This window comes from Seriola aureovittata, chromosome 2 (genome assembly GCF_021018895.1).
Source record: "Seriola aureovittata isolate HTS-2021-v1 ecotype China chromosome 2, ASM2101889v1, whole genome shotgun sequence".
Classification (NCBI taxonomy): domain Eukaryota; kingdom Metazoa; phylum Chordata; class Actinopteri; order Carangiformes; family Carangidae; genus Seriola; species Seriola aureovittata.
This window is the reverse complement of record NC_079365.1, coordinates 6,527,000-6,544,938: the sequence shown is the minus strand read 5'-3', so window position 1 is coordinate 6,544,938 and position 17,939 is coordinate 6,527,000. Positions and strand designations below refer to the sequence as shown.

Below are 17,939 nucleotides of genomic sequence, written 5' to 3'. Positions count from 1 at the left end.
CTTCCCATTGTGGAGGGAACCTCTTGCCAATTCACATCCCTTGGTCGCTATCACTTAGCATCATTTACATTGTAACACAAGATAACAAAGGTTGAGACAATAAACACACTTTCACTGAATCATGTCTCCTATTAGAGAAACTCCACACCGGTGTGCTGGATGAAACTAATAGAGGGAGCCACAGCCAAAATATGTCAAGGATGTGACACACCTCAAACTCTACAATCACAAGACTGCAAGTATGCCTCTTAAAGAGGAACCGGTCCAAGAAATCAGTCTGCAAACAAGCAACTTGTGAAACAGTGACTCAAAAATACAACTCCAAGATAGAGAAAATAAAAGTAACCATTTTCTTAAAACCACTAGCTTCGCGATTTGAGTGAATACACAAACTTTCTGTATCTTCAGTATTTACATCTCCCTTGTTTTTACTAAATGTCTCATTACAAGCATTTGGAAGTATGCCAGAAATGCCTGTGGTTCAGGCTGTTAATTTCCAGCTCACACCAACAACCAAAGGACCCCCCCCGAGACATGAGTCCACAAAAGCATCCATGTATGAAAATGTGTCAAATGCTCTGACTCACACGCCTGTACAGAAAAAGATCCACCCCACCCTTCACCAAAACGTCACATAGCAGCTCTGGCTGGTTGGCAACACTAAACGTTTCCACAAGATGACACATTGCTTAAAGTTGTGAACAGCTAACAGGAAGGCACCGGAAGGAAATGTGTTCCATTTTGATTCATAAAAGTCTGAATTTAATCAAAAGCAAAGTGACCAGGGAGAGGATTTTTTGACTTTTCTTTTAAACTCCCTTTTAACTTTCTTTTTTCACTAAGAACCTTCACAATCCTTTCAGGTCTTTCATGTCATTAAACCCCAACGCTGACACTGCCCCCCATAATAAACTGAACATTTATTTTGGTTCTGCTGGATCATCATATATGTGGACCAGCATGTGGCCTTACAGAGTGTCCCATTACCCACTGGGAGAGAGCCCAAGTGACACAGTGAGAGGGAGACAGAAGAGACTTCTGATTTAATTCAAGAAGAACCAAGTCTTGACTTGCCATCTGCTTCAGTCCCATCATATGACCTGGAAGCACACTGTTGCAGTGCTCTATTTCCTAAATAAAACATTGTTTTTCTCTTTTGGCATCTTATTTCCTTAGTCCCCTCTGGATCTTTGGAATACATAATCTATTCCTTTTATTTACAGACTGCAGACATACACTCCATTATAATAGTCATAATAGAAATGACAGGGTATTTACATTATTAAATATGGCACGTCTACACAGTAGGAAGTGCAAGCCTCTGAGTTTCAGGATATTCAATATGGAGTGATCAACCTGGCATGCATGCAGAGGAGATAATGTGAGGTTAAGCTATTGTAGCTACTTTAAAGGATATTAACAAACCTCCCACCAGTACTGACTTTGAATCCAGCCCCCTGCCCCCTACACAGATAACTATTTTGTATTGTTTGATCAATTGTGCTCCCTCCAAGACACACACACAAACACAAACACAAACACAAACACACACACACACACACACACACACACACACACACACACACACACACACACACACACACACACACACACACACACACACACACACACACACACACACACACACACACACACACACACACATTACCATAATGAATGCAGCATGCTGACAGGGGCTGGGCAGAGGGCAAGGAGGGATGGGCTGGGTTGAATACAAGGGCTGTGAACTAAGACAGGAAGCACTATCAATATTCACCAGATATACAGGACTCCCCTCAAGGCCAAAGGAAAGTAGCCCTACACTTCTAATTATCAGAGCAACAAAATAGGTCATTTAAAAAGGCAATGTTTTTTTGTTTTTTTTCCCACAACAAGAAACTCATGAGGCTCCCATGTAACAGTCCCCTCCTGGAGTGGAGGAGCTGGAGAAGGCAGAGTGTAGTTTTGATGAACCCTCCCAGGAACCCCAACACCCTCACTGCTGTCCCCCAACTCCAAACAAGCACCCTCCCACCCGGTTGGCAGAGTGCCAATCCAACTCCCAGAAGCCCACAGCTTCCCACAGAGCACCATAATTACACCTTCCACTGGGAGTGTTGGGGAGAGACAAACTTTGGCTGTGCCCATTAATGCCTCGGTATTCAGTGTAACAGCACACCCTGCTATGTCAACAGGCTCCTGCCATATAACAACAGCTATGACGAGTGTAATGAAAGAGGCTGGGGAGAAACACCCATTTCTGTACATGTAGAATATAATAACAGGTATATGATGGGTCCTCTACAGACCAGTTAAATTCCTTTACATCCACTATAAAGCTAAAAAGTAGCATCTGACTTTAATTATTTTTACTTTATTAATGCTAATTGTTTAAAGGCTTGGGCTACATAAAAAATTGACTTTCAGGAAAGGGTATTTTCATTTACTTGTATAGCATTCTGCCCCAATGATAAGCTTTTGTAATCAGTTCTACACTATACACTATTTTTTTCTGATCATGTAACTATTTTTATTAGCATTTTCCCCTTTAAACTTCATAAGTTGTACTGTTTTATAATCCTTATGACATTCATTCTACTGTTGGTAATACTGGTCCCTACTGTATTTGCTCTTACACCTTCAGCTTTAACTGCGTACAGCATACTCCGAAATATTTTCCCCATTTGTGTTCCTCTTCCTCCTGACCTGCATGGGAACCAGGGTCTTAATCACTGCTATTTACAGTTTGAATGGATCATTAACCAGCTAACAAGAGGCACTGGGGCTGAAAGCTGATTTAAGTTTCAATAGTGCTTAGTAACAAATACTTCTACAATAAAGTTAAAAACTAGTAACTTCAGAAAGAAACAGTTTTAGTTTGAGTATTAAATGTCACTTTGTAAGAAAACCAAGTCAAATTTATTTACAAAGCCCACGCCCTACGTTAGTCCCAGAGGGCTTTACAACATGTACAGTAAATAAACCCTGTATCCTCAGATCTTTGACATGGATGTGGAAAAACTACACACGAACACATAAACACATGCGCGCGCACACACACACACACACACACACACACACACACACACACACACACACACACACACACACACACACACACAACAAAACAACAGACAAGAAAATTTGTCTCAGGCAGTGAATTTGCTTTGAAATAACATTTCAAATAAAAACTAAGACAGTTGAGGTATACAGAGCAGCTGTAAAACAAGGTCAACCTACCTTTCGTGGTTTCAGCTTATCCTGCAAATCGTATTGGCCGATGCCTTTGTAGCTGACTCCCAACCACCATGGTATTCCTTGCTTGTCCTGCATGAAAGCACAAACACACCATTCCACCACTCATTAGAGGTAGCTTTATTGGTGGGAGTTTGAAAAAAACAAAAAAAACAAAAAAACAGAGGCCTGTTACCAAAGCAATTACCCCATTAGGCTCACAGCATTCGCAACACAAGAAGAGATCAAATACATTAAAGGCCTTCAAATCTCTGTAAGCCTGACTGAGTCATTTTACCGCCACTGTTTGATCTCCTTAGACACCTTGATTTAACAGGGTTTGGTAGAGAAAGTTAGCAGACGCAAGTAAAAGCCAGGAAAGTTGAAGGGATCGCTTGAATTGTGCTCAGCTAACCATGTGCAGCAATGATTGAGTGGATTCCTGATTCAATTCTTTTTAATTATTTAAGGTTTAATTTTACACTAAGCCAGTCATATTCACTTAGCCCAACCAAGCAGACCGAGTATAGGTGTGTGTGCTCCTAGCACAGATGTGTAGTTGCTTTAGCTACAGGACAGATACAGGAACAGGAAATAGTCTCATGATTCAAGCATCAAGCAAAATGTTATAACATTAAGTGAATAAAGATTTTGTGGTGTGTTTGACTACATGTAGAAAAAGAAATACAGACAGCATGCTGACATGCTGCATTCATCAAAGGTTAAGCTACTGTATGACTCAGGGCACCACTGTTACCTTCACTGGGTAATAATGGACTCCATATGTCGGCAAGGACTCCACCAGGGCCAGATACCTTCAGAGGAAGAGGAACAGGTTAACAGGAATTCAGCCACTTACACTTCATCACTGTCCACCGGTGGTTGTTGTACAACAGACAGAGTGCGATTTAAGCTACAGTCGTTGAGAAGCCACAGTCATTTGCAGTGGCAAGCTGATCGATTTGTTTCAGGGCCGTGACAGAGGGAGGGAGAGTCCATTGATCAGTTCAAGGGCACGAATCATCTGAGCGTAAATGACCCAGGGTTGCTCTGAGTTACAGTCCTGGGAAAAACACAGTGGAGGACTGACATCCTCCCAAGGCTGGCCAGCTGCCTACTCTAAGAGCACCTCCTCTAATTAATGACACACTCTGGCTTGGTGACAGCCACCTCTTAAAACAACAGCCACTACAGTGCAGGCACATGAGGTTAAAGAGGAAGACCTGACGTAGAAGAATTGTGAAATTAAAGGCAGTTGTGCAAAAGAGACAGTTCATTTAAAAAAAAAAAAAAAAAAAAACATACAGATGCATATAGATTTATTTTCATAACTTACCGCACAATGGCTTGTCCTCTGGTCAGTCCCTTCAGTTTCTTGTAATGTTCAGTCACTTTGTCCTCACTGCAAATGGAAAGATAAAACATTTAATGAATAATCCATCAAGTGCTAAACATTCAAGCCACAGAGGGATAGTTGTGAGAGGGCCCTTTCTTTGACACACATTTTGTCTGCTCATGCAGAAAATGCAGTCCGGCCTACTGGCCTGATGATGGCTCTCATCCTCCTCTCCTGCAAATGCATCCCATTTACTTCCCACTGTAATCATCCCTTTTAATAGCATAGTGAGACAGCAAACTCACTGCAGCTTAACAGTCAGAAAGAGACAGGCGTGCATATGTGCTCACCCATGCACCATAAGACTATAATTTTAATTTGGATATTAAACTCAATGTAGCCGCTTCAGAGGCTGCAGCAGCCTCAGATGATTATTAAACCAGAAGAGGAGGGTAAGGTGGAGGAGCAAAAACAGCAGTGTGGAGTGAAGAGACAGACAGCAATCTTTCAGACAGTGGCTGTCAGCACCTCCCTGTGCTCTCACTGGGCTAATGGGCAAACGTAATTAACACAACCCAGGCATGAATTAGTCACCTCATCAGAGGCAACACCGTCTGCCAAGTACAAGGCAGGTCAGCATGCACCTTACTGCCTAGAACTGCTCTTCTGGGGAAACTGCTATGTACAACCGGGTGTTACTGACCACTGAGGCGGTTTAATAGGTGAATTTGCAAGTGTATCTCGCAGAGGAAGGACTGTGTTGTTGTTTGAACCACGAATATCTGTAAGGTTGAGTTTTATCCCCAAAAACTGACCCACTCCCCAATGCATTTTGTCAGATATCTTACCAGTAATTGAGAGATGGGTGCTCCCTTAAAACTCTGGTGGGAAGAACTGGGAGCTCTTTCAGGTGTGATCTGGCAGTCTCAGCACTGAAAAGAAAATCATATACTTATACAAATGTAGTCATTCACAATAACAGTGTCCTTTCTAGAGCCATTTTGATTGGGGAACAGAGTTACTCATCTCTTCTTCAGAGCTGGGAAAGACACAGCAAAACACAAAAATTACACTGTTGATTGACATATCTAATTACCAGCTCTCCTGCATGTGAGAATCTCTGTATTCAGAACTCTGAAGTATCCTGTTAAGACCTTAAAATGAGGGTTTCATACCATAAAGAAACTGAAGGTAAATGTTTACACAAGAATCTCAACCCAAAGTCCAAAAATGTGTAGAGAGTTCTCCACGTGTTTGTGCTTTCACAGTGTGGTTTGAATTTCTATCTTGAAGCATGGCAGCAATAATTCATGTTAGCAAACCTTTAGAAAAGGTGCAGTGTCAGGATATTATTTTCAACTTTCTCAACTTTCTTATCTATATGAGTAGTACTGCTTGCCAAGACTAAACTTGAGCTTCACTCATGTCTTGCCAGACTTCATTTATAAAAGCATGTGCAGGGCCTTTAAGTAACAGGAAGTCTTTTAAGTAGCTTGACAAAAAATCTTTTCAAAAATATCAAAGCCATTTTATGCAGGTTCTCAACAGTGCTGTACTTCACAGTTATCCTATGTACTGTAGGTAAACTACAGTATTTTGACCTTCACAGTTCAGTCAGTGATCACATCATGGCACATCCAGCGGGTACAGTTCTCACCCACAAAGTCAAACTGCCAAAAATGTTAATCACAGGCTTCATGTGTCATAATAAACACAGCAACCGGCAATGATATCTGTACAGACAAATTGTGGTGTTCGTCACTGTCAAGGTCTATGATAGTGAAGTATGAGTCACTCCAACATCATGTAGGAGCGAGCACTGGGTCTACAGTTTCTGCTGGACAAAAAGGGCTCTGGGTTGGCGGGCCAGTCCACTGGAGACCTGAACAAAAGCCATTCACAAGCACTTGGCAGGCTCTGCCTGTGTTGAAAAGCATTGTATGAGCTCCGGCGCTGTTAGAAAACGGTCAGCAGGCTCTCAGACAGATTTTATATGTGTAAGTCAGACCAATGCGCAGACTAAACTATTACAATATTCTCAACTACTGTACAAGATAAATCTTTAACAATAACCTCAATCTGAGAAAATAAAGAGTTTAGGTCAAAACCCATTTGACCTTTTATGAACGTCAATTTAACTCTAATGGAATTTAACAGCTGCTAACGTAGTAGGACAAAACCAAAATGATCCAGTTATGTGAACCAGCTTACTAAACAAAAACAAAGGTGAGCCGCTACAAGGGCAGAGGCACTTGAATCACTCTTCCCTGTAGCTGACTCTCCTAGGTTGACTGGGTTTTGCTGCCACGGCACCTCGCTGTGTGTTTGATGGCATACATTTTATGGGGAGCTGGGGCCTGGTGTTGTCGGGGTGATCTACTCCACAGCCGTGCTGCCCTGTCAGCAATCTGGAATTCATTACTACGTCTGTTATCTCCCTGCAGCCTGCAGTGTGGAGGCAATTCCTACACCCAGTACAGCCCAGCCCAGTGCGGCCCACTCAGAGTGGGAGAGATAAAACTCATGTGTCAGCTATTCCACAGGGCTGAGACGTGGTGACTGTGAAGGGAGCACAATGAGAGAGCCTGTTGCTGTGAATGAACCACTAACTAGAGGCTACACCTGCAAATAGAACTGAGGACTGAAACTATCTACTAGTGTAATATTTGTTCATGTGGATACAATTAGAACACAAATGACATTTTGTTGATGATGCAAAACTAATTTATAATTACTCGCTCTTCAAATATAGAGGCCCAGACAACTGTCTTAAGTTCACTACTGGAGCTGATTACAATTGTACAAGGAAAAAGTTACTAATAAAACTGTTAGTGATAATAAAATACATCAATCAATTCAATGATTTCCTATGTTTTCCCTTCCCATCCCTTGTATAAGCCCCCAAAAGAACAGCTGTAACACTCAGCTGTGGATTACACCCGCAGCTACAGCAATAACGTGTGAATCATTATGGTAAGAACAAGATGCAACGCAATATTAACACAGCAAAGGGAATTCAGACACACTACAAGTATAATGTGAAACCTGATGGTACATTAATTCAATGCACAGCAGGAGGTTGGCCCACACCACAACAATAACATGACTGCAGTGAATCCTCCTGACGCCAAGTTGTCTACCATTGGACAGTGGGTCTGGCTCATCCCTCTTAAGGAGAAGGAGGTCTCCCTAACTCCTCTACAGCTAATCTCACTGCTCCAGGGCCCTTTACTGATACAGTGTAGACCAGACACATTTATATTGTATGCTTTATGAGGGGATTTCTCTCAAAGAAGTAGAGAGAGAGGACATTACTGACAGCAATGAGAAATACTGCCACAGGACAGCGGGGGATGCACCAGTTAAATAACCATGTTAGATATTGGAGCCAGTGCTATGCTAAAGTAAGAAAAGTTTGAGGATAACACCTTTCTTTTACCATTTTATATACATTCCTCCAAGGAAGAAAAACATATTCCTATAATTGTTGTAAATTGGCAAAAAAACAAATGCTCTAAGTCTCTTACAACTTAATAGAAAGCATAATCAGAATGAGCAGGGGAAAATAGTATCTGTGCAAATAAGAAAAACACAGCGTGAGTTGGACACACTCCCATTCTCCCTGATTCTACCAGATTTGTTGGCAAGTTGTCTTTTATTGTGCTTTCAGAGTCAGGACAAAGTACAGCCCATCCCCACACCTACACGAACTGAAAGTTCAAACTGCACACTACACTTCAGGGTAAAGTACTTTTAAATCAAAAGTCTAAGGTATAAATCTGGACTGAAGTTGTAATAAATAATAATTAACATTTATCAGATCAATCACAGTTCTTAATGGCAACTCAGTTATTAAGCACAAGCAGATGCTGCCAAGTTTTGTTTTTCTTTTTTGCAAGAGCACAAAGGCAGTGGCTGACAAGAGGTCAAACTGCATTTTCAGCATTGCATATATCACCATTCAAACCATACATGTGCAACTCCTTACAGAGCACAAATCTTTGTGTTCACATAATGGATAGAGAGGCCTTTAGAGGCAAAGCACAGGGTCAACACACAGGTTGTTCTGCTTCAACCTGCTCAGCCGCTCACAGAGCAGTGTTTATTAATGGCAGCCAATGCCCTTCACTCCTACGGCTGGCAAAAAAACAACATACCTTATCAGCAGGTCAAGCCTCTGAGAGCAAGGCCCACTGTGAAAACATTATCTCCACTAGCGAACAGATTATGGAGGTTTAGTACAGAATCTCCCACCAGTGTCATTGCCCAAATCGTGTACACTACGTGCATGTATTTGTACAAGTGTTACATGGGCTGTTTCGGTCAAGTGATGTGACATTTATAAAGGGAGATGATGCAATCACAACGTGTGAAAAAAAACTGCCTCTTGTAGACTTTTGTTTAACCTGTAAACACAGTTAATCTACCTGTCTGCCTTCACAGGCAACTCTATGACAAAAGACCAAGTGTTCTGATTTTAAAGGCAGCCTTTGGACCATGTGGATGGCAGCAAGCCAGCAGGGGTTCAGTTCAATATCACAGGAGCAAAATCAAGGGAATCATTAACTGAGGGAAGTCCGTTGTAAAATAAAATCTGAGCCTGTCAAGTTGAGCATTAACTGGCTCTACACTGAGCACTGGTTCCTTGTCGAGTACGGCAACAAACACTTTGTAGATTGTGCAGAGTGTGCATTCAACTGCAGACTCCAGTTACCAGTTGATAAAAATGTTTTTTTCTGTATACCTGACATGCTAGACAAAAACATTGTGTCTGTAGACTATTCAAAGCTAAAAGTTATCCTGTACAGCTCACTCAAAACGTGTTTAAACTGAAAAGACAACTTAATGTGACAAAGACCTTTGGGTAGACCTTTCTGTATTTCTTTCATTCAAGGCTTTTACGTTATAATATCGATAACTTCTTACCTGGTGTAATTTCCTTTGGCCTCCTTAAAAAGATAAAATAATGTAGTTAATTAAGCATGATTAAAAAAAACAAACACTAAATTGACCAGAATGCTAATGTTAGCTACCTGCACAATTGTACAGAGGTAGTAACGTTACACGAATGAACATATTTCATTTGACTACATTTACATTTTCTTAATAGTAAACACTGCATTGAAGCACAAGGCTCATTTCAAAGGGTAGTGTTAACATAAAAAGGTCAATTTCTTTAACAATGACTCCGACCGAAGCAACCTCAAGAGACAACTGTTTTCAAATGCTGCGTGTCCCGACCATCTTCATTCACATTTGGGGTGAGTGACAAAATCACAGTCTGGAAAGCCTGCGACAAACTCTTTCTTACCTGCAATGCGAATGCAGCTAACTTGAAAACATTTTCACTCTCGACTTCGATGGTCTCCTGTTGTAAAAATTGTCAAATTAGCATGTTTTTTTTCAAAAAAACATTCACACACAAAGTACAGCCTGCCCGAAACACTTGACTTGAGAGAAAATCTTCCCGTCCCGTACCTCGGTCCCACCGTTACCGACTAAACCACTGCCGCAGAGACAATACGGTGTTTAAAACTGTCCGAGAAGTGTTTCCAATACTGTTGTTCAGTTCCTGAGTTATCGTGCTATTTTCTATAACTGACAAAACACGCACTGGTACGTAGAAACCCTAGTTGAAAGTCCTGCTTGAGCTTAGAGCCCCCATCAGTAAAGTGGTATGGTCCGAAAGCAGGTTCAACAGTCTCCGTCTCCCATGGTGACCAGTCTGCTCTCCCCGCGAAAAAAAACTGCACTGCAACGTTTGATCACATGCTGCCTTCAGGCGCTCCTCGTACAGTTCCAAATCCTTGTTCAGGAACTACCTGGTTACTTTAACACCATTTTACTTGTAAGCTATTTAATTTTCCACTCAACTTAACACACATATAATACATTTCTGATCGCCGATATATTATTGATATTCTTAAGCAAATAATATTATTTAACACAAATATTATTACTAGAAAAAATTTCTGCAAGATTCATGTTTAATTTTTTTTTTTTTGGACAGTGGAAAATTAATATACTATACAACTACAGACAACAATATGTGTCCAAAATTTTCAAAATTTATATTGATCATGTGACCATCTGACCATGAACCCCAAGTGATTTAAATATACAATAAAACCTATACCTTATATGTTCATACGTCTAAAATAATGACAGTGTTGTGACTGTTGTGTACGCTCTCTGTCGAATGTGAATGGATGCTAAACAATAACATATGACGTACATGACACTGGCAAACGTTATAGAATTTCCGACAGCACATGAAAGCAGCATTCTGAATAACTGCTGGACAGTGTGTGGTCTTGAGTTGTATATGTGTTGGGTATGTATTGTTTAAACGAATTGCAGAAGCATTACAACAATATACAAATATAACCACAATAAACTGCCAATATAATGTTATAAATGTTGCTGGATGTATACACAACAACTCAGTCTAAAGACAAAAAAGGACATCATATGTGAAATCATAAAAATGAAGAACTGTACGCTTCACAGACAACACAACAATATACAGACAACAATATAAAGTTACAGACAAAATATTGATCATGTGACCATCTGACCATGAACCCCAAGCTGAATGAAATCTGTTTCTATGGTAATAACCAACAAGAATGGTAGCTGATCAATAGTTGGATTAGGCATCTTCTCATAAGGCAATCAATGATCGTGTGCAATGACCTGGAACTAAATGACATGCCAAATTTGGTTAGGAGATACAAAAAGAACTATGAGACATGCTTTCAGAAAATAAATGATTAAAAACACTTACATTAAACACTAAAGATTTTGCATTCAGGAAGAACAGCTCCACTGTTGTGTTCTCTTTCAAGAAGGTGATCTTCTCAATATAAAACCTGTGAAGAGTTTATAAGTAAGGTTCATGTCAATGCATTTTGCCAGTCATCATGTGAATTAGTAAGTAATGTGGCAGTCACACAGTAGGGATAAAACTGTGTCCCATCACTGCCACCTGCTGGCTAGGACACGCCTTTGGAGGCTGTGAAGCCCTCACTATACCAGCTGCTTCTATGATTCACATCTCAGTCTTATTTGTAAAACATTCAGATTTTCAATAGTATAGGCTGTTGTGCAGGAGAAAGGATTCCACATTTGGCAAGCTTTCACAGCGAGGGCACTCACCTCACAAGGAACTTGAGTTCCAAAGGCCCCGAAGTCTTGGAGAAGTCATGATCAAGGACTTTACGATCCAGCTGGAGCCAGTTATTCTGACCACTGAGCAGGAATAAAAGAATAAATCATATGTTGGAATACTGCCATCTTAATTTTCTTTCCTTTCTCTCTCCTTCTGTAAACAAGGATTGGGTCAGAATCAACTAATGACTTCAATCAAAAATACAATAAATTAACACACACACCCAAATTACCAGGGCATAGCAATTTTTTGGGCTGCAAAATAAATGTATCTTATATTAGGAAATGTACTTACGTGTCATCGATAAAGCACAATCCAAAATATTCTTTTTCCTTCAGATTAAAATGTGAGGCCACCAAATCTAACAGGTCGCGGGACAACAGCTTGGGCTGGAGAGTTTAGATAAAAACACAGGAGCTGAGTTTAGACCATAACCGTAACTAAAATGTGATGTGCTTGAAACACAAAAGAAAAATTACAGAAGGACAAACTACCTGCACAAGCAGCTCCAGATCCCTGCCATCGAGGAGGTGAACCTGGCAAAGACGGCCTTCAGTCATCTAGAGGAAAAAAGACCACATGAGACATGTCAGTTAAAGCAAGGGTCAAATCACACCGTCTCCACCTCTACCTGTGCCTCTCCACACACAGCCGTCCTTCCACTATTTTAGCCCAGGGATAAAATGGCTGCTCTTTTTTTTTTTTTGCGAGTGAAACAGTGACTCACCTCAATGTCATGTTTGTCTTTGTGCTGAATGAATAGGTAAGGAGAGCCACCAGGCAGATGTCCACATGGGAGCAACACGCCAAAAGATCAAAGTCATTGTAAGACCGTCTTCCTTATTTTGTGTTAAAAAAAAAAGTGCAGCAGAGATATTTCAGCCATAAATCAGCTCTTTACAAGCGCACTGTGAATTATAAACAAAGAGTCTTAGGTCCTTTTGTTATTAGCTCCTATGCACACTATTGTCTTTTTCACCCTCATATCCTTCCTCTGCATCAACACTGGTCCATTGAAAATCCCTGAGATGTCATCATCTCATGTTCTCCTCTCCTGCAAAGCAACCAAACTAAAAGACAATGAAGTCCTGCTGCAAAGTTTAATTGAATTTCCACTCTATTGTTTAGATGAATAATTTTAAGAATCAGTCTATTGCAGTCAGCAGAACTGCCTTTCATACAGGGCAAGTTTTACATGCAGCCTATAAGGACAAGACAGAGATATTAATGTGAGGTGATGAATAATATTCAAGTCATATTTCTGTGTTTTAAGCTGTTGCCAACGTAAAAAAAAATGTGTAATTCCTTGTACAAATTCTGATGACACTGTCTTCGCCTATTAATTAAAGCCACTGTGTGAATCTTAAAATTCCTGACTTTGCTGCCCACTACTGGCAGCATCAAAAAAGACACTGCAGCGCACGTCAATAGTGGGCTGAAAGAGAAACATAGACCACCGTCTATTAACAAGGTTGTTTCAGTTTTCTGCAAAGAGCAATAAAATTTTGTCAGAATAACTTGACAAATGCTGTAATTACATTAACATCTGATACAAATTGGCTGTAATTCATTAAAAGTGTGTCTTTTAGTAGTTGGGAGCTTAGTGCAATGTCAGAAAAATCTGCTTTCCTATTTCATCATTGTGTGGATCTACATTGCTCAGTAGAAACGTAGGTATCTTACTATTGCTTGATCTCAGAAACACTAGGGAGAGCCTCATTGCCAAGAGTGTGTGTGTTTGTGTTGCCTTGATGCTGTTTGCTGCCCAGGAATGTGTCCCAGACGTCTTTTTTATTTCTGTGACTTCAATGAAAAACATGTGGCATCCAACTGGTTGGCCTCTGTGGTGGAAAGTGAGGGTCATGTTGACGTCCAACGGGACTGCAGGGTGGGAAGACACTTTCTGGCATGGCGTTAAACTTCAGTCTACCAGGACATATTGTTCTCGGCACCACAACAGAGCTGTCATTTCACTTTCATACTGTACAAGTTACTTTTCCACTTTGCTGTTTTTCAACGCCCTGAACCTCAGTGAGATTTACGGCTCTGTGGGCAGAGCTTACTACTCAACAAAGGGTTTCTTCTGCAGTCACACTAAGTTGGTAATACGCTAACTTTTGCTCTGAAGCCACGTAGTTCAACGCCACGCCATACCCACTTTTTCTACTGTATGTCCAAGTATGAGCTGCATAGCAGGGACTTTTAAAAGATTTTTAAAGCTCAATATCTCCAGTGGTGGCAGAAGAGACAAGAATCTTCACTGACCAAAATAAGAAAAAAGTGAACTAACCTCAATGAAAACCAGACCTCTAAGTGATTTGCATTGATGGGAAAAATGGTAGAGCCTGTTAATTACATACAGTAAATTCCATAGTTAAATCAGGGATTAATCACTATAGTAACACTCTGACGAATTGTTGAGGCTGTTCAGGGAACAATCGTTCCAAGTGCCTATCTCTCAATGCTGCATTGTTGTTAGCCAGTGACATCAAAACACAGAGAAATGGACAAAGGCCTTTAGTCTGATTTCAAGCTCACATACAATGAATTTTAGATTCACTTTCTCAAAAGTGAAACTGACTCAAAATCCCTCATCTCCCGGTCTTTTCTCCCTATGTCAATGCATAACCAGTTTCAAAAGAGTTCGTAAAACATCAAATGTACTGTAAAAACACAGCGTAGCCTGATACAGTGCTGTAGTTTATTCACAGATGCATCACTTCCTCCACACCACTAAGAAAGTGGCGCTAAATGTTTTAAAGACAGTTTCATCCGGACAGAAGCTGCTCTCATCCTGCTGAAGTGAGGACCTGAGCTTCAGATTGAGGTCTTCCTTGATAAAAAAGAGAGGTCACAGCTGTGTCACGGAGGTCATCCCCCTGCAGCCCTGTCATTACAGGCAGGGGGCCTCATGGTGCTCTCTTCACACGACCTTCAGCCGCTGACCTGCTCAGGCTGAGCTGGGCCCACCCTGCAGCTTTGATCAGGTCTACAACCCACCACTTCACCCGCTTAACCCCAGGTGACCACAAGCTGGGCTGAGTAGTTATAGGATGCACAGTGGTGGAAATAAACTAATTACATTCACTTAAATGATGTACTTAAGTACATTTTTAGGTCTGCTACTCTATCCTTCAACTCTGCCACATTTCAGATGGAAATATTGCACTATTTTCTCCAACAAGTGTATGTAAAAGATATTGCCACTAGTCACTTTTCAGATCAAGATTTATTAAATAACATATCATCAGTTTGTACAATCAGCTCCACCCCAACCAACTACAACATTAAAACATTCCTTACATGATAAATAATAAAGTTCCACTAATATATTAATATACAGGGGCAATTTACCATAATGACTACTTTACTTTTACTTTTAAGTAAATGTTCTGAATACTTTTTCCACCCATGTAGACAGCTCATGTGATTCTGAATGGAAAAAACAGCTTTCTGGTAAATTGCCTAAAAAATAAAAGGGACCTGATACTTGTGTTATTCTGAGAACAAGAAACACACAAGGTTGTTTCAATAGTGTCAGGTGTTGTGTGCACTTTCAAAAGATGTCAAAGACCGAAATTTGTGTTGGCTGAGGTGAGTGAGAATATTGTAATCTGAATGGAACGGAGTACATTGGTTTACTCATTGCAGAATAGGTGAGGAAACTGTTATGTAAAAATTTCCTGAAACAGTGAGTGCTAAATTCCATCTAACTCAGAATATGTTTTCACATGGCAGTATGCTGGGAAAAAGAAAAAAAAAAAAAAAAAAAGACGACACAATCTATTTCAAGTTTACGCGGAGAACACGAGAGGAAGACTTGTTAACCATACAGCCCGCGCTCAGGTGTTCCAGCAACAATGCATTTCAAAGCCTACTTTGAAAGTTCTCCTCTTCAGCCAGACAGTGAGATCAAACAGCTGGTCATGCTGCTTTCTAATGACTGCCATATGTGCTGGGAGAGAGACCCTTGTTAAAAAACAGGCTTTATAACTCACCGAGAGGCAGCCTGCGCCTCCTCACAGTCATACAAATAAACACAAGCATACGCTAATGAGCCAAATGAGAAAAAGTACTGACTCACTTCACTCACAGGAAAACTGAAACAAGATCACAGGTAATATAAGGCATAAAAATTCAATCAAAGAAATCCTCCTGGCAACAAGTAATTTATCACATGTGCTGTTAAGAAAGCAATAAATAAAACTCCTTTATAAATAAATGATTTCTGCTCCCACTGGTCAAGGATCTGTCGTACCTGGTAGCATTTTCCAATCCTCAACCAGGCTTCTAAGAAGCGTCTGCATGGCATCAGCCCACGGTTGTACCACCTCCTCAGGGTCTGATGTGCCAGGCTCCAGACGAGCTGGCTGCCCGATGCCACCAGGTCTTCCATTCCTCGTATGATGCGCACAGCCATGGCTGAGAGCCTTTTCTATTTTTCTCCTGCTGACACCTCACAGATTCAGCAGCAGGAAAAGAGATGATCTGCAAACCACTTTGTTTTGCTACAGAGCAACAAGCTGAAAGGAGCATCTACACTCCAGCACACACACACACAGTCTACTATGTCTCCCCAGCTGATGTAATGTCAGTGAGAGTCGGCGCTCTGGAGAGGCTGGAGCAGAGCAGCGTGCCTCAGGCTTGGTCCTGGGCCCTGGTCCAAAACACTGCCTCATAGAGTGCAGGGGAGGGCAAGACAGATCCATGAGGCCCCTTGCTGCAGAGGCTCCAACTCCCCTCCACATAAACACACTTGTATACAAATCCAATGCACACAGAAACAAACTCCAGCTGGCCACTCAACCTCCGAATACTTTGAAGTATAATGGTGAAAATGTTTTGTTTAGCAGATTTTTTTTTTCTCCTCTGTAAAATAAATATCACAAAATAAAGTTGCACCAAAATATGCAGAGTTAAGCTAAGGCCAATGACTTCAAATTTTATTTTACTGTTTAATTTCAGCATGTATTTCTCTTTCATTGTCTGAAAAAGGGTGTGGGAATGGTCTGACACTTTGTCTGGGATGTGGGAGCAATTTCCTGAGGAGACCAGACATCCCCACCCATTATATTCTGCAGGAACACTAAAAATAATTGCTCCTGTTTGGATCAGCAGGGATGGTAGAACTGACAGGGCAAAAACTAAAAGTGAAACTGCTTGGAAAAAAAAAACATTCAGAAAGGCTTTGATGTTCCAATTGCGAGGTAAAGGCGCCTGTGACTCACTACCAGACGTCTTCCATTGCACAGCTGCAATTAATATGAACATGTCGCACACAGGCCTTACACCTGATTCAGATAAACAAGACAAAAAAACAAAAGCAAAGCAGAGGAACAGATGAGATGGAGCATCTCTCAGCAGCGACGTGCTGCAGTTCATCTGGAAACAATATCTGGCTGTTTGTTTACGTGACCCTAGTTTCCAAGAAAGCTTAAGTGTCCACAGTCAATATGGTGCTGTTTCATTGAACATGATCAGCGTAATTGCCTCAGAGCAGGCATACTGTGACCTCTACAACTGCAGTAATAACACACAGGAAGGGTTTGGACCAATATTACAAGACACATTACGGAAAATTTCCTACTAATAATTCCCAAAAACATAACAGGTAGAGTAAATGAATGATGCATCTACTGTTTTATTGATGACAGTGGCAAACAGATACAGTCAGCTCCCAGTTATAGATGTCCCAGTGTACTAAGTCACCCTGTATTACATGAACAAATAACAAACACAAGTGCTCATCTTATCAGTCGTGCATGTAATTGCCTGCAGCGGGTGCAGTTGCACTGCATGTTACTTCAAGTGTAAATCCTCTCCCAAGCGTAGCCTATATGTTGGAAATGAACGTATCAATTACTGGACCTATACAGGCAGTGAACTGGCTATACTAAGCAGTGGCAAGCAGACGTGACATTGGGCTTTTACAGAAACAAACAGATCTATGTTCTGTGCTTTTAAAGCAATAGCTCAGCATTTTAGGATTTCCACTTAGTATTCTTTTTTCCACCAGTCACATAAATAGATCAATACCACTTTCACGCCTGTAGCCTACAATAAATATAAAGCCTAGCCTGACTGTATGACTTTCCAGAGACTTTGTTGTTACCACAACTTGTAATTTCTGCATTTCAGTTTTTGTACAAACAAACAAGACATAACGTCATGATTAGTGAGCTTTAGAGGTGCTGGGAG

The 17,939-nt window shown here is 40.9% G+C and overlaps 1 protein-coding gene across 6 annotated transcripts in view; it reads right to left on the bottom strand.

The window, feature by feature from the left end:
* Positions 1-17,939, bottom strand: part of frmd4ba (FERM domain containing 4Ba) — a 41,942-nt gene that overhangs the window by 10,184 nt on the left and 13,819 nt on the right. For 3 of the 6 annotated variants that reach the window (XM_056364399.1, XM_056364417.1, XM_056364408.1), the window contains exons 1-11: positions 16,000-16,301; positions 12,236-12,301; positions 12,036-12,130; positions 11,729-11,821; positions 11,358-11,442; positions 9,882-9,938; positions 9,497-9,519; positions 5,419-5,502; positions 4,571-4,636; positions 3,992-4,049; positions 3,241-3,327 (exon numbers count right to left, since the gene is read on the bottom strand). In XM_056364399.1, the coding sequence (XP_056220374.1) occupies positions 3,241-3,327; positions 3,992-4,049; positions 4,571-4,636; positions 5,419-5,502; positions 9,497-9,519; positions 9,882-9,938; positions 11,358-11,442; positions 11,729-11,821; positions 12,036-12,130; positions 12,236-12,301; positions 16,000-16,161 (876 nt within the window). In that variant the 5' untranslated portion in view covers positions 16,162-16,301. Of the gene's footprint in view, positions 1-3,240; positions 3,328-3,991; positions 4,050-4,570; positions 4,637-5,418; positions 5,503-9,496; positions 9,520-9,881; positions 9,939-11,357; positions 11,443-11,728; positions 11,822-12,035; positions 12,131-12,235; positions 12,302-15,999; positions 16,302-17,939 lie in introns of those variants that run through there. The other 3 variants (XM_056364426.1, XM_056364435.1, XM_056364446.1) reach the window with 3 other exon arrangements.